This window comes from Megachile rotundata, chromosome 11 (genome assembly GCF_050947335.1).
Source record: "Megachile rotundata isolate GNS110a chromosome 11, iyMegRotu1, whole genome shotgun sequence".
Classification (NCBI taxonomy): domain Eukaryota; kingdom Metazoa; phylum Arthropoda; class Insecta; order Hymenoptera; family Megachilidae; genus Megachile; species Megachile rotundata.
In genome coordinates this window covers 16,546,446-16,561,559 of record NC_134993.1, presented here as the reverse complement: position 1 = coordinate 16,561,559, position 15,114 = coordinate 16,546,446, and the positions used below count along the sequence as shown (strand labels likewise).

Here is a 15,114-nt window from a genome sequence, read left to right as displayed (position 1 = left end):
TAAAATATATATTTTACAATCGGCCGGTAAAATGTTCGCCCCCGACGATTTTTCAATTAATCCATCGGCCGTTGTCGGCGTTGACCTTTTCCGTTGTTCGTTAAACGCTACCGTCGCGTCGACCGACGACAAAATTTCTCATCCACAAAAATCGACAGGAATTTCACGAAATTTTTTCGACCGGACCGTTTGGAAACGTGTCCAGCATTTTTGAGTCAATTTTATATACGGATACCTTGGCGGAGAACAAAATTTCAGATCCCCGAAATCGTTTCCACAGGCACGCACGTGCAAATTATCGATTTTTATCGATATATAAAATAATGTTTTTACGAGAAAAACCAGTTTTGGTAAACTGAATATTGGGGTTACCGCAATTTACAACCGGTTGATGTTGACGAGTTTAATTTGCGATTGAATTTTCATAATTTTGTCGCAAGGTTTATGATTTACATTTATAATGTAAATTAAACAATACGACAGGTGTAAAATCTTATCAATTACAACGCTCAAGCGAAGATTTATAATCTTGACGGTGAATCGGTATCTCCTAAACTCGATCGACCTTTATTCCCGAACGGAATAAATCGACCACGGTCTCTCAAGATAAAATGTTTCCATTCCGCTCGGAATGGTGGTGTATTCTCGGTAGAAAAAACTCTCGTTTTGTGGCCAGATCGATCTTTCGGCCCAGACAAATTCGGTCAAGAAACGCGGAGGTCAACGACGAGGAACGGTTCCTCGAAACTTTTTCTTCGGAATTTCACCCTCGAAGTTCAGCCTGTAAGAACGCAATTTAAGAATCGAACGATATCTACTGGGGTAGGTATTTTGTCATGGCCGACAATTTTACAATCGTAAAAGTTGCAATCAAATTTATTACGGGCAGATATTTATTGGAAAAGTCGAAATTTACCACAGTGACCACAGTAGAAATGTTCAGGTGTGGTCAGACATTACATCTTACACTATCAAGACCATACAGTTACTTTTCGAATTTAAACTTTTGGTATAAATCTTTTGTTCCTTCGATTATGACGGACAACGCTAAACGCCGGATTTTGCGTTCTTCCTATATTATGGAAATTAATGGAGCCCTAAAGTGGATGAGACGCGAGGAATTATCGAGAAGCGGATCGTTAAATCGTGTTCCCGAATTTTTTTTAATCTCCTGAGTGGCTCCACCCTGATGGTTTTCAATCTTGAGAAACTTTCGAACCCGCTAAACTTTATTCTACCCTTTCAAAGCAGTCGAACTCTTCGACGCCGCTTCCTGAACAAACAGCCCTCCGCGATTAGTTTACGAGCGTTTAACACCAGATCCTTTCACATAATGATATATCAACCGAATTCTTGTATTTTGTCAAATATAACTGTGCACATTAATCCTGCATTTGTAATTAAAGATTAAATATACCGGGTTATGATAAAATTATTGGGTAAGTATTTTTTTGAAGTGTCGATCAATGAAGAAACGAGATCGCGTGACACACCGGAAGTCCGTGTTCCAAGCCGAGGAAGAACAGAAGACACCAAAGGGAATCTAGGTGCCGAGTAAAATTCACCTGGATCACGAATTATCGCGAATGGCGTGATAGCGAGCCATCAATTACGCCGATTCCTTTATCCTGGAACAGAGATAGCCAACCTTGAACTATAAACCCTACGGCTTAGACTTCCGTGCAACCCTCGGAGAACAACGTTACTCTTTCGCAATCTTCAGCTTTCAAGAAAAAGGATTTTTCTTGCACTCGAAAACTAATTAACACTTCGTGTGCAATCGTGAAATTATCGAAAGTTCTTACGGTTGATAATTTTGTTTTTAACTTAAAATTGTCTTCCGCATCTTCGAGTATTCTTGAAGGATCGATCAGAATTATCGGTAGAACGTCTACAAACGTCAATGGAAGATACCGGTAGACTCTCATGAATATTTGAAAAGGCTTGAAAGCTTCCAAATAGTATTCTCAAATTTTCTTCCAACTTTAGAAGTACGTTCTCGAATTTGTTCGAACTTTTCAAACTTCACGAAGAGAACTACACCGTCAAGCATAACATCGTAGATGGTACGCGTGTAGATAGTAGATCGGTCAGAATATTGAGATTTAAATTTTTAATTTGGCACTTCAATTTCCCACCTCGAATTAGTATTGCAATTTTAATTGTTTGCCGAAGTCTACAGGCTCTCAATTTTTTAGGGGAGTTGGACATTTGAAATCTGATCATTTGAATAGGTCTGGTGAAAGTTAGTACATTGAACACAATCTAAAATGCAAGACTCTTGACATAGCATGTAGCAATATTCTGGCAAAGGGTATAAATTGCATCCTTCCTGATAGCATCCAAATCCTTACCTGAATAAGAATCCCTCAAACCGCAGAGAGCAACAACAACAAGAAAGCGTTCTGAGCTAGCAATTCATCGCGAACTTACGACACATCTAACCTCTTTCAGAGAGACATTTTTCAATAACACATGCGCACCCTATTCTCCGAAGGATCGTTCAACAAAAGTCAAGCAGCGAAGCGTGAAAATTCGTCCCACGAGCATCCCTGTTGTCCAACCGTGGAGCATTCGGGTTAAACAATCCTAGTCGCATGCAAATCTCGACGATCAACGAAACAAGCATCGATTTGTCATCCCCCGTTGGCTGCAGAGTGTGCGGAAGCCAGAGATGGTATCCGGTAGTCTCTTTCTCTCATTTCACGGAACACGAAGATCGGTACTCGCGTCACCGATAGCGTTTACGCGCGATGAAAAGCGTCGCCGACACTGGAGGACCATTGTTAAACAACCCCCGAGCTGAGGGTTGACAATGGCTCGCACCCTGTGCCGCCACGTTACTGGTCGGTTCCAACAGGAACACTTTCAACGCGGGAAATAGACTCCGCTCCCTTTTGTCTAGTTCCTACAGGCTCTGTTAACTCGTACAGTCGAGAACAAATCTCTTAAAAATAGAAAAGACGTTTGAGAGGCTTCTTTGGATAGCTCCCGAAATTTGGGTCCTTGGGATTTTTACAATTTCATCATCTTCGAGTGGAATTATTGCAAATTTCCGAATCTGCAAAGTTCCAGCAAGCACATTTTCAAATCTCCAAAGTTTCAAATATTCGGATCCCAAAATTCGTAAAATGCTGATCTTCAAATTTTCAGATTTCCAAATTTCCAATTTCCCAAATTCCCAAATTTTCCAAGTCCCCAAATTTTCATGCCCGTAAGTTATCAAATTTTCAGATCCCTAAATTTCCAAATTTCCAAGTATCCAAATGTTCCAAATTCCCACATCACCAAATTAGTAGATTTTGAAGTTTCTAAAGTTCCCTGTGAACGACAGATTTACTCCTGACTGTACCCTTTCATTCTTGCCCCCTCTCTACTATCTCTATCTTTCTTTCCCATCCCTTCCTTTTTTCCTTCTTTTAAACGGAGCAGTTATTGTTCCAGCTTCCGGGTCACTTTTTATGCCATTCGACTTTGTAATGTTCGTTTGAGGTATTGGGTTTTCGTGTTTTGTAAAGAAATGGATAGAGATAGAATTTTTTAAATCAATAGCTTGATGATGTAACCACATTATAATAATAATTTTGTATTAATTAAATAAACCATATTACCACTCGTGGCAATATAACGAGAATCGTTATATAATATAAATGCGCCGAAAAGCAAATGAAAGTTAGGTTTCTGCCACATATAGCGGCTCACGTGTTAAGTAGTTAATTATAGGTCACGTAAAATACAATGGCACTTTAAACGAGGTCCCGTTTGATGGTAAAATTTACGATTGTCCTGGTCTCCGAATCAAAGATGGATTTATATTCGATGCACTTACATTTAACGACTGTGTGTTGTTGAACGTATGCAACGTTCCCGTATGTCAACGACGACCCCAGCGAACTTAACGCGTTCCAAATCGTTCGTTCTCGTTGGACGATGGTCAAACAATTTTTGAATCGGCCTCGACTAGCTCGTGGAACAATTCTCGGTAGTAAATCAGTCGGAACGTTCGAGATCGCGTGCCAACTCGTCCTTTGCGATGTTCTCCGGTTATTAAAGCAGCGTTCAAGCCGTCAGGATGTGCAGGGATAACAAGGAGTCCTTAGCCCAGTTCACCCGACGATCGTCGAATAACCTCGCGTGGGTAAAACGATGTTGTCTCGCGATAAAGACGTCGAGAAACAACCTACAATTTTGATACTCGAACAATTTCTTCTTGTTCCGTTGTAACTATATTTAATACGTCTATCTTTCGCTCTAATCGAAATTTCTTTGCACACGCTATTTTTAAATTTAAATCGATTCGATAGTACACGAATTCTTGCGAACATAGCCACTTATAAGTGAATGCAAAATAATTTCTGAGGCGATAAAAATGAAATGCAGGTCTCTTTTGTGCTGAAATTTTGAAATAGGGATGTTCGAAAAAATCTCTTTGTAGATATGCTCGCGTCTGAGCCCCTCTCGATAATTCTAAAGGCTGGTATCGTCTATTGCATGCAAGCGAAACTGGAAACGCGAAGGAATTCGAGAGAAACTTTCTACGGTGTAACACGCGTTCTTCATCCGCTGAATTTTTCTTCCCTCGGGCTCGAGATTCCAGGTCACCGAGTTGGAGGACCGTGGGACGGGGGTGGACGTTCACCGGATGCGGAAGAACGACACGAACCAGCTGATTAAATTTCACAAAAGTCCCTTTGACCGGAACGGCTGATCGAGCTGGCATCGAACGCGTAGGCTTGCCCATGCGGAACGGTAACAAATTGAGAGCGAAAGGAGAATAAAAGCAATATGCCATCTTTTCAATACATCCATAGACGGCTCCCGAAGGCACATGAATTTTTCATGGGTTAGAAATCTGTTAGACCAATTTCAAAAAATAGTCGCTGTCCATCAAAAATAAGAAACTGACAAGTATTTCTCTAGAACCGATATCTGTGAAAAATTGAAAAAGTTTCATATCTGGAAATCCGATAACAGAGTACATTTCCATAGTCATCGTCGAAAAATGCGAACATAAATAAATGAATCATGTCGAGCGTAAGAGTAGAATATTAATCACGAATCAATGCTCCTTTCCTTTTTCATGTATATTTGAAAAAGCTAATTGAAAGAAATTCAAGTTGAAAATTCACGCTATCGTGAAAATAAAAAAGGTCCCCTGAGCGTTGAATTTTCGATGATAGTTCCGTTCGACGAACGACAGCTAACGCGTTTTACGTTTCGGTCCCGATGTTAACTCAATCCGACCAAAAAATGCGGACAACTGCCGAGGGCAGATGTGAAAATGTGAAAATACTGTTGAAAAGAGAGCGTTGTCGCATCAGCGATCGTGAAATCTGCTGTTTAATCGCCGCTCGATATATTATTCTACGTGAACCGACGAAATTTACATTCGCGTTGTTCAAGAATTTCACTCTCGCAAACAACGTGCCATTTAACCTTTCGTGTCGACAATTTTCAATCGAAATTCCACTTCGGATTTTTGTTTTATAAACTCTTAAGTGACAGAAACTTTATCTCTGACACACCCTACGATTTCTAGCTTATTTTATTTAGTACATATACAATTCACCCGAATTCAGACTACACCCGATACAAAATTTTTACATAAAAACTATTTCACGCACAATTAACAGAATTAACGTCTAAACTGTATCAAAACGAAGCTCACATTGTTTTCAGAAACAACTCTGCGCTTCGCTTCCGTACAAACATTCCAAAATTTATTTAATTAGGAACCACGAATTAGGCAGTTGTTAACTCGTACTTTAAATAATTAATACTTATTGCTTATAATGGCATCCACACATTTCAGCAGACTTGTTCGCCCGCTAATTAAATAGAATCCATTTCACAAAAAGTAAAATGGCCGGAGTTCTTTAGTCCACAGGGATCCATAAAGTATATTCTTGAACGAGCCCAGCTTTTATCTAACTGGTGACTTTTTTACTCGATAATGCGACAAGTCTTCGGGGTCAGGCTTTTTCCGAATAGCCCAAACATTTGCTCAAAAATCGATTTATGGTGTGATAGAGATGAGGAGTGACACTGCCCAAATCGTGTGCCTGGTCAGGGTAACTCTGCTGTTCAAACAGAATGTCGTTCTGCTCCAAAGCCTTGGCCAAAGCCATGGATTGTTGATAATGCACGTTATCGTCCCCGGTTCCGTGTATCAGCAAATATTTTTTCCCTCGAATTCCTTCCACTTTCCTGGTTACGTCGGAGTTGTTGTAACCTCTCAGATTATCTTCGGCTGTTGGTAATCCCATGAAACGCTCTGTGTAAATGGAATCTGTGAACAGACCGTACTACATTGTTCTTACAATGTCCCACATGTTTGAAACATGATTATCGTGAGATAAGAGATTCTTAGATGACTATAATTATTTGCGTGGATATTTAAGCGATTATTGAATTGTCCAGGTTACCGTAATAAATCCAGGAGGTCACAGGTGCAACCGATATGCCGCACTTGAAAACTGACTGTTTGTCAGTAGCCAACACCATAGATGTGGCATAACCACCGTAGCTCCAACCCCATATTGCAGTTCTGTTCCGGTCGATCCACGGGAATCGCCTCAACATTTCCCTGTTCGTCGAATTAGAAATGTATTAAAGCGGAAAAATTAATGAGGATAAATTAACGAAAGAAATGACAGTACTCGGTGGTGGCGATTTGATCCTCGATCTCCACAGTGCCAAGGCTCCGATAAATCGTATACAGGGACGAAGTTCCTTTATTAGCCGATCCTCTACCATCTATATAGCCGTAAATGACATTTCGGTTAGCCGCCATGTACGACTCGAATCCATAAGAGAATTCGTCCGTGTACTTCGCTGTATTCGGTCCAGCATAACTACAAGGGATAAATATTAATATACATGATACTACGAATGGTAATAAAGTATTTGCAGTACTTACACGTTGATCAACAAGGGATACTTTTGAGTTGTGTTAAAATCAGGTGGGAGGTATAATTTAATCGTATTTTCGAACTCTGTCCTAATAATTTTTTTAGAAATAATTGGTCGAACACGGCTAGCGAGTCTTTCTCTAAGATCTTGGTTTCCTTCCCACAGATACAAAAACCCGCGATCTGCGTTGAATATCTGGACTGTCAATGGATCTGGTCCAGAACAGATGAACACATAGTTCGAGGCGCTCGTAGAAAAGTAGGCGTGCGCGTACTGGCACATGTTCCCTGTTTAAACATTATTTTAAAAAATTAACTGTAAAAGCTTAATAATTTTAAGCTCATGATTGATGAACCATAAATGTCATTTTGTAATACTCTTGCATATGTCATCAAACTGCACTTTGAAATAATATGAATGTGCTAATGCAATAATGAATGAAATAATGCGTTCTGATTAGGGTCGTGAATCGTAGAAAATCACCTTCGGGAGTAACTCGAGTGCAAGATAGGCAAACTGGTTCTCCGGTACCATCCAACTGCACCGAATACAAATGTCTTTCCGATGGATACTCGAGCAACGTCGCTAAGTAATAAAGTCTCTCCCTGATATGGTCGACAGCCAACATGGCATTAACCTCGCCCCTTTTAGGGGTTAAATCAATTCCGTTAGTGAGTATTCCGTTTTTGTACTCGTATCTCATCGGATGAAGAAATTTTCCACGCACCGAACCAATGTGCCGAGCCTCCAGTATAATAACGTACTGGTTGTGGTAGAAAGGAGGGTGAATACGAAGCCAACCTTGTATTTCTTCGTCGCGGTGGACGTGATTGGCGTTACCTTGAGTATCGTAAAACACCCACATTGCTTTGTTCTGAACACGATTCGTCCAAGTTGCTACCACCTGCTCACTGTTCCTCCAATTTACCGTGTAGATGATATTGTCTCTGTTCAACGGAGATTTTAACTGAAATTAGGAACTTGGAAATCTCTTTGGGTCGATCTTGGAATTCTTAAGTCTGTGGACTTCGGAGCTGGGAAACAGGGACTTTCGAAGAAATTAGGAATTTGGAAGTCAGAATTTGAGCAATTTAAAACTGAAGAATAGTAACAAAAATCTTGCATATCGTAAATACTCACACACCAACAAAATCAATAGGTGGCTGAAGATTAATTATTTCAGAAGATGAATTGGTCAAATCAATGAGGTTTAAAGACACAACTGGATTCGGACTGCCAGCCTGCAAATACAATAATTTCACTTCTAAAATCGTAGACGAATTTCTTAAAATATTCTAAGGTATTTTTAGAAACCGCATGAATAATTTTATGGGAAGATTGAAACCCGTAAGTATCGAATAAAGAACATTGATCGTGTCGATACAAGAAAACGGTTACTCGGCGAGGAAGACCGAGGTTAAAAGCGAGATAACCCTTTTCATCCCCTTTTAAAACCGCAGGAAAGCTGTAAGGGTAGTTTCGTAATCTGTTCCTTTAACGACCCTGTCGTCGAACAAATTGGCTTACACATAAAACAATTTAACCAGTTCTGTGTGACTACGTGTCTAACCCTTTCATTTTTATTGAATAGGGAATTCTCCTAATTCTGCAGATCCTAACACTTTGAAACCATTCGAGTTACACAAAATTGTAATTGTAGACCGGATAAATTACTCCCTTATTTTGAATTACCTTCGGATACTTGATATTCTCTTCCAAAGGATATTGATACACGATCCCTCCTGGTGTCCCGTATTTCGGGATCACGATGTCCTTCACATTGGTGTCGTTGAACGTAATAAAAGCAAGGTGTTTACCATCGGGTGAGAACCACAGAGCCGACGCGGAAGCTAATACCTCCTCTGCGAATCAATTTTTTTTCATCAACCTGATTAAATTTTATACTTCATATCGTTACTCCAAGAATCTAGCTTCGACTCACCTTCGTAGACCCAATCAGGTATACCGTTAAAAACAACTCCGGGTTTACCAGTGTGGGTCAATCTACGTTCCTGGCTATTCGTGTCGGAGAAATCTTTATAATAAATATCATTTTCGCGTACGTAGACCAACGCGTTCTTAGCCGGTGACCATTTTGCAAGCAACAGACGGTCGCCGTTTGAAATATTCGTAATGGTTCTGCGAAGTTAATTAATTTATCATTAGGCTGTTAAAAATCACGCTTGAATCTTAAATAGAAAAGCATACCCGCTATCAATGTCGTACACGTCAAACCTCTGGTACATAGAGTACCTGAACCCCTAGAAAACATTTTGTCTTTCAATTTTTAATTTGTTTAAAAATTGCATTTAACTGCAGTAGTATTCAGCGTGAACGAACGATACTCACTTTAACGTAATCATGACCGATCAGAACCTTGGAGTTATCGAAAGAAAGGACGATCGTGGGGCTGGTGTAATTGGCCTACGAAGAAATTATTACAAATCCTTAAGATCGGGAATATTCTTTAAATTACATTTTATTATATGAAATAAGTATTAGGTGATAAGCGAGATACGAAACCTAATACAGATTAAGAAGCGATAAGAAATTCGATTGGATATCAATTTTTATTCTGTTTATCTTCTATGAAGATACTTTGAACACCTTTTTCATGATCACAGCAAAATTTAACACGTGCAGTTGTGATTATTAAAATATATTGTGCAACTGCGGTACAGAATGAAAGATTATCTTACCAACAACGACGACTCGAAAAGCAGTCTTCTGGTGTTTGTCGTGACATCGAACAAATAAACGTCACCGGTAGAGTTATCAGAATAAAGGATGTCATTGTCCGTTCTCCAGGTACCGTTGAAGTTGTACGGTCGGAAACTTTGGCTGAACGCTTCTTCCAAACTTAATGGAACTTCTGCGTTGCAAAAACGACTGAGTTTTCGATGGTGGTTGCAATAGCGAAGGTAAATATAAACAATGAATATATTAGGGAGAGGAAATAAAGGATGCAGAAAATCAAGCACTCGGTGTTAATACAGACTTTCATTTTCAACTATTCGATTAGTAGATTAGTCTATCAATTAAATTCTTCTTCAGATCCCGAAATTTCCGAATGACCAAACTCAAGAATCCGTATATACCGTGAATGAAGTGGTTCCGGCGGAAGTTATCGATCGGTAACATCGCAAAGAAGTCGGCAGTACAATTAAACTTATCTCGGAGGGGCGAATAACGGAAATCGTCGAACGGTATTAGCCCGTTTCCCCTAGATCTCGACAAGGTCCGGCCCCTAAGCAGCTTAACCTAAGCGCGATTATCTCTTTCCAAAGGAAGGGAAAAATAAAGAAAGATAGAAGGGAGAGCACGGCTTACTTACTGGATTTCTCGGCAACAAGGACGATCAAGGATCCGTGCAGCAGCAACACCAGCTGTAGCAGTACCTGCAAAAGATTTCGTTGCCGTTGAAAAGCGACCCGTGAAGAAAAACAAATTCCCTGCGTGTTTAGAATTCTACCGACCATCCTTCCCTTTTTTTCACCGGCTAGAAGAGGGAGGCGAAAGAAAAACGTTTGCAGAAACGTACGTTCCTTTTCTAGCCGGAAACGGAAAAAGGGAACACGTGCGAGGCATAAAAGTTTCGCAGAATCACGATGATAATTTCTTGGCCGGCTATAAAATCCTCCGGAATTGCTGTCGCGAAATTACCAGCTGACTCCTGACCAGGCTCGTTAAGATAGTGTCGAGTCTGGGAAATCTCCGCGTGCCCGACAAACTTTCCGCCATGTTTTAAAGCTCAAAACCCGAGTTTCCTAAGGTGTACGGGGATCGAGAGAGTAAAAGAGATCAACGACTCGAGGACTCGTAAATTAAGGAACTCCTTCCTCGTGTTAACGAGGAACGGTTCGCGAGATGGACAGTCTGCATGGAGGGTGAGCTCTGACGATTTCAACTTTTACCTTTGAATCTTTTAAATGAAAACTTGATGAACGTTCGAGAAAAGCTGATGAAAGAGTTTGTTGGCAGAAGTGCATTATAAATGCTCCGCCTTACAATTCTTGATTTAGGACAGAACCAGTTATAGTTCAAGAATTTAGGTTAATCTTTTTAAAGTTAAAATTCTCCCAGGACCATTAACATATTTGTTTACCTGCAAACTAAAATCATAAGCTAAAAATACATTCAGAAACTGAAATCCCCGAGGAACATTTACCCACGTGCAATTAAAATTCCGCATTTCAAAATATATGCAAACGAAAAGGTAACAGAAACAAAATCGATAAGTTGCAACGTCTTGAAGTGCAAAGAATACTTGTGTCAATAAACGAAACCTTTGCAGGTTACCCAATTAAATAAAGTCCTATTTAATCTTACTGTAACCTTGAATCTTACTCGAGTAATTAATAAAATTGGTCAATTTTCCAAACGTTTTCACCTCGATCGTCGGAACACGTCGAAAGGGTGGAATTTTTTGAACGATCATCGAGTAGTTTTCAACGATAGAAACAGCTCACTGATATATAGTCGTCGAACAATTACAACCGAACGTTTCTCGATTTACCGCTGCTCCTTCTCACGAATTCGTCGTATTTTCGCGTTTCACGAGGCCGGTTGCTCGTTCTTCGCCGAGTTTTCGACGTGTGCATCGTCGACGATAAATCGAGACGCTTCGAACCTTCGAAACTTTTACACCGATAGAAGCACACCAGAAAACTTGTCGAATCGATTTCGACGAATTGAAAGAGCCTCGGAGATGAAGTTGAAACGTTTTAGAACACGTTATTACGTTAATTTTTGCATTATCGATGTTTACCTCGTAATTGTCTCATCGACAAAGTATCGTTTGGACGCTGCACAAGAACGTGTACTTTCATTACATTACGTGTACATATATGTATATACAGCTTGTACAATCACTTGAAAACATAGTCCGATGCAGGAAGTAAAATTTTAATTATGGCTCTAAATGACCCTGCTATGTTTGTTTAAAATACTGTTCTTTTTACTATTACTGCACGATTGCTATAAACGTATACCACGAATTTATAACACGATAAGTAAATTATTGCCAGGAAGGTAAAGAAAACAGTATGGCTCTTGCATTGTTCTTAATACTAGAAAAATTTATCCAACTTTTGGAAGATGTTCCTATAAAGTTCCGCAAGTATGTTTCGTTTAAAATAATATAATTTAGAACATAGCACACAATCAAAATGGTACGTAAATAATAATGGCAGAGAAAAATATGAGGTGAATATATTGTCACGGAGTGACCTCTGCAGGTATGTGTGAGAGAAATTCAATAAAAAGAAGAAGAAGAAGAAGGTGGCATTGTGATAACCTACCGCGATCCGCGACATGACGTTCACGTGGCAGGCTCCGTCGACGGGGATCCCGTGGTTCGGTTCAGTGGTGATCGAGAGATCGACGGATCTCGATGGATATCACGGCTGTGTCGCACGTAGACTGATCCATCACGTACTTTTCCGACGTGCTGGAAGCGATCAACACTCCCACCTCTTACAACGAGTACGGGGCATACCCGTATCTCATCGTTTTCCTCCTTTCTAGCTTGATTCATTCCGAACGATAAGGCGCGAGGAAACGATCTTGGTGATCCTGACCCTCTTAGATCCTCCAGAAAGTGTGGCCAGTGCGCGGTGATTTTTGCAAGGATCCTTCGTTCTTTATGACGTGCGATTTTTGTGTTATGTGAACAAACGTTGTAAGACTTTTTTGAGGTAGTAACGAACATAGTGTAAACGAGCGTGATGTTTGGAGAAAAATTCTTAACTAAACTAACGAAAAGTCCACGATTTACACAGTCAATAATATTTATTTGTGAACACAATTCGCTAGTAACCATTGAGCGATAAATAAAGTGTAAGACATGATAAAAAAGCGATAATGAGATCTTCTTAATAAAAACAACATTTGATTCGTCATTTCGAGACCCTTATCTCACTGTTATCATCCTTTTAGGTTAATCTCTATTTATCTACTTAATCGTATCATAGCATTCAATTATGATTCAGTCATTGAACGCTGTATTTGTAATAACAAAAAGATTCGAAAGATACGAATTTTCTTGAAAAGTTTACGTGTGCTTACATAGATGCTTTCGGTGGGACTTTATGACTAATTATTTATTCAAACAGATGCGATGGTGATTGATAGATGTACTCGCGTGTAACGCTGGTCACACAAACTCTGGCAATATAATGAAAGAAGTGCGTGTACGACTTCATTTCATTTGTAATGTAGTCCACTTTACGATGTACACATACTCCGTAATTAGAAATGAGATGAAAAATGAACAAGTGGATAATTGAAGTTAAATCAGTACACGCATTTACCTCGATAAAACTCAATATAGAAGTATCTTAAATTGTGTAATATAAAACCCATGAGTAGCCTCTGTATTTTTTAAAAGTTGTGAGGCGGACAATGTTCGGAGGCAAGGACGCATCATTGATAACTGGTTAGGTCAATGTCGCATGAACCGACGTTTGTAGAGCAAAGTCGAGACGCGAAACGGTTTGAAACATCGCTCGAAGGCTTCCAGTACACACGATCATCTTTTGTGTAACGCGACACAGAAGACACGTGACGAGACTCAGAAGAGGATACACAATGTGACGTTCGCATCGTCAGCCTCCATCAGTACGAAACCAATCAGTCGATCATTGCTGAATGGCCGCTGTTCCGGTATTCTAAACCGGATCGCTATAACAGTCGGTCGGGGAATATTGCTAATAGAGATCGCTCGAACGTTTCTGTGAAGTGGTCGATTACTATGACCAACTTGTTTTCGTTCGGATCCGAGATCGAAACATCCGGAAACAGGAAGTTAGTAGATGAAAACTTGGCAGATGGAATTGGTTATTTTAACAGATGACAATTAGAAGTCAGGAAGTTGAAATTGTAAATTGAAACTTGCCAGTTGAAAAATAGTAAAAGAGTTGAAAACGGGAAAATAACTTACAATTGGCTGTTGCTAATTGTCCATTACCAATACCCAGTTGTAAAAAGTAAATTACGAGTAGCAAGTTGTTAAAATTGCAAATCGAACAATTACAGAATAAATGAAATATGCAAAGAAGTAGACACCATTAAACGTCATTGACAAACATAGCGGAACACGTAAGCCACTAGAATTCTCGTGATGACGTCATAAATGCACCTGCAACAGCTGGTGCATACCAAACATGCAGTGATAGCACTTTACTTAATCAGTAGTGTCACCTTTCAGATAAGTCATAAAATAAGGAAATTCTGTGGCGCCTACGCGTATGCAACCCTATGCTTTATGTCGCACACCGCTAGATGGTAGTAGTATAACATTCACTAGGGAACAGAGAAAAGTTACCAGCGATCGTATTAATTACAAACTGTAAAATTAACATTGTCCTCGTCAATTTTTTAATAGATAAATCATTGATATTTAAAAGTACTTATTGCAATAATAAAAATGCAATATACTACACTCGTAATATTGGTCGATTGAATTTAGAGATGGAGTCCTGAGCAGAGCCCACAAGATGACCGTAGTTTCACCATTTTCGAACAGCAGAGTACTGATCAATACGATATTTGAATACGATTTATGATCTTATACGTTTCCAATAAAATGCAATACAGGAATTATGTTCTTTGAGTTACTTTTCATCTTGATTCTTTTGATAGTCTGTTGGTATCATTAACCAACTAGTATTTTGTGCCCGGTTCCATAACTTGGATAAGTTTTAAGATGCTCTTACCCTTCCAACTACAGTAGACTCCTGTTATATTACTAGAGGCGCGAACGAAAGTATTCCAACAGTATTAAATTTACAATAATTAAATTAAGTTTTCCAAAAATATGAAAAGTTAATTCTCATTTGGAAAATGAAAAAATTTATTCGTTGATTTTGCAATAACCTCCACGAATCCCCATACGCTAATGGTAGAGCAACTCCAAGAGCGTCTGAAGCTGACAATATAGCGAGAGTCAATCCAAAACGGAATGCAAAAGAGCAGTCATGTTTCGAAAATAACAAACAACGTCGCTGAAATGATTCGTCGCTTTCGTTCGCATCCAGATCCAAAGTCGACCTACGTTGTGTGTAATTCAGAATATTTCTGCCCTTTCGTGGGCGCCTTAACTATCGATCGATAACTCGTTGCCACGAGTCGCAAAATCGCTAAGCGGAAAAGACAGAGAAACAGAGAGGGAAAGAGAGACAGAGGAAGAGAGAGATAGAAAGA

At 39.6% G+C, this 15,114-nt stretch overlaps 1 protein-coding gene across 2 annotated transcripts; it reads right to left on the bottom strand.

Annotated features, from left to right (window-relative positions):
* Positions 1 to 5,527: 5,527 nt before the first annotated feature.
* LOC100880734 (venom dipeptidyl peptidase 4) lies at positions 5,528 to 15,062 on the bottom strand. Of its 2 annotated transcripts, XM_003707715.3 has the most exons (13): positions 12,213 to 15,062; positions 10,247 to 10,310; positions 9,612 to 9,784; positions 9,262 to 9,336; positions 9,121 to 9,173; positions 8,855 to 9,051; positions 8,605 to 8,774; positions 8,053 to 8,153; positions 7,396 to 7,859; positions 6,920 to 7,199; positions 6,660 to 6,854; positions 6,426 to 6,586; positions 5,528 to 6,289 (listed from the first exon to the last, which is right to left on the bottom strand). In XM_003707715.3, the coding sequence occupies exons 1-13, from the start codon at positions 12,225 to 12,227 to the stop codon at positions 5,973 to 5,975; spliced, it is 2,265 nt and encodes a 754-aa protein (XP_003707763.2). In that variant the 5' UTR covers positions 12,228 to 15,062; the 3' UTR covers positions 5,528 to 5,972. The 2 variants fall into 2 exon arrangements, with proteins under 2 accessions (XP_003707763.2, XP_012151165.2); XM_012295775.2 differs by lacking the exons at positions 9,612 to 9,784; positions 10,247 to 10,310; positions 12,213 to 15,062 and having other exon boundaries at positions 9,121 to 9,189; positions 9,262 to 9,314.
* Between the last annotated feature and the right edge of the window lie 52 nt (positions 15,063 to 15,114).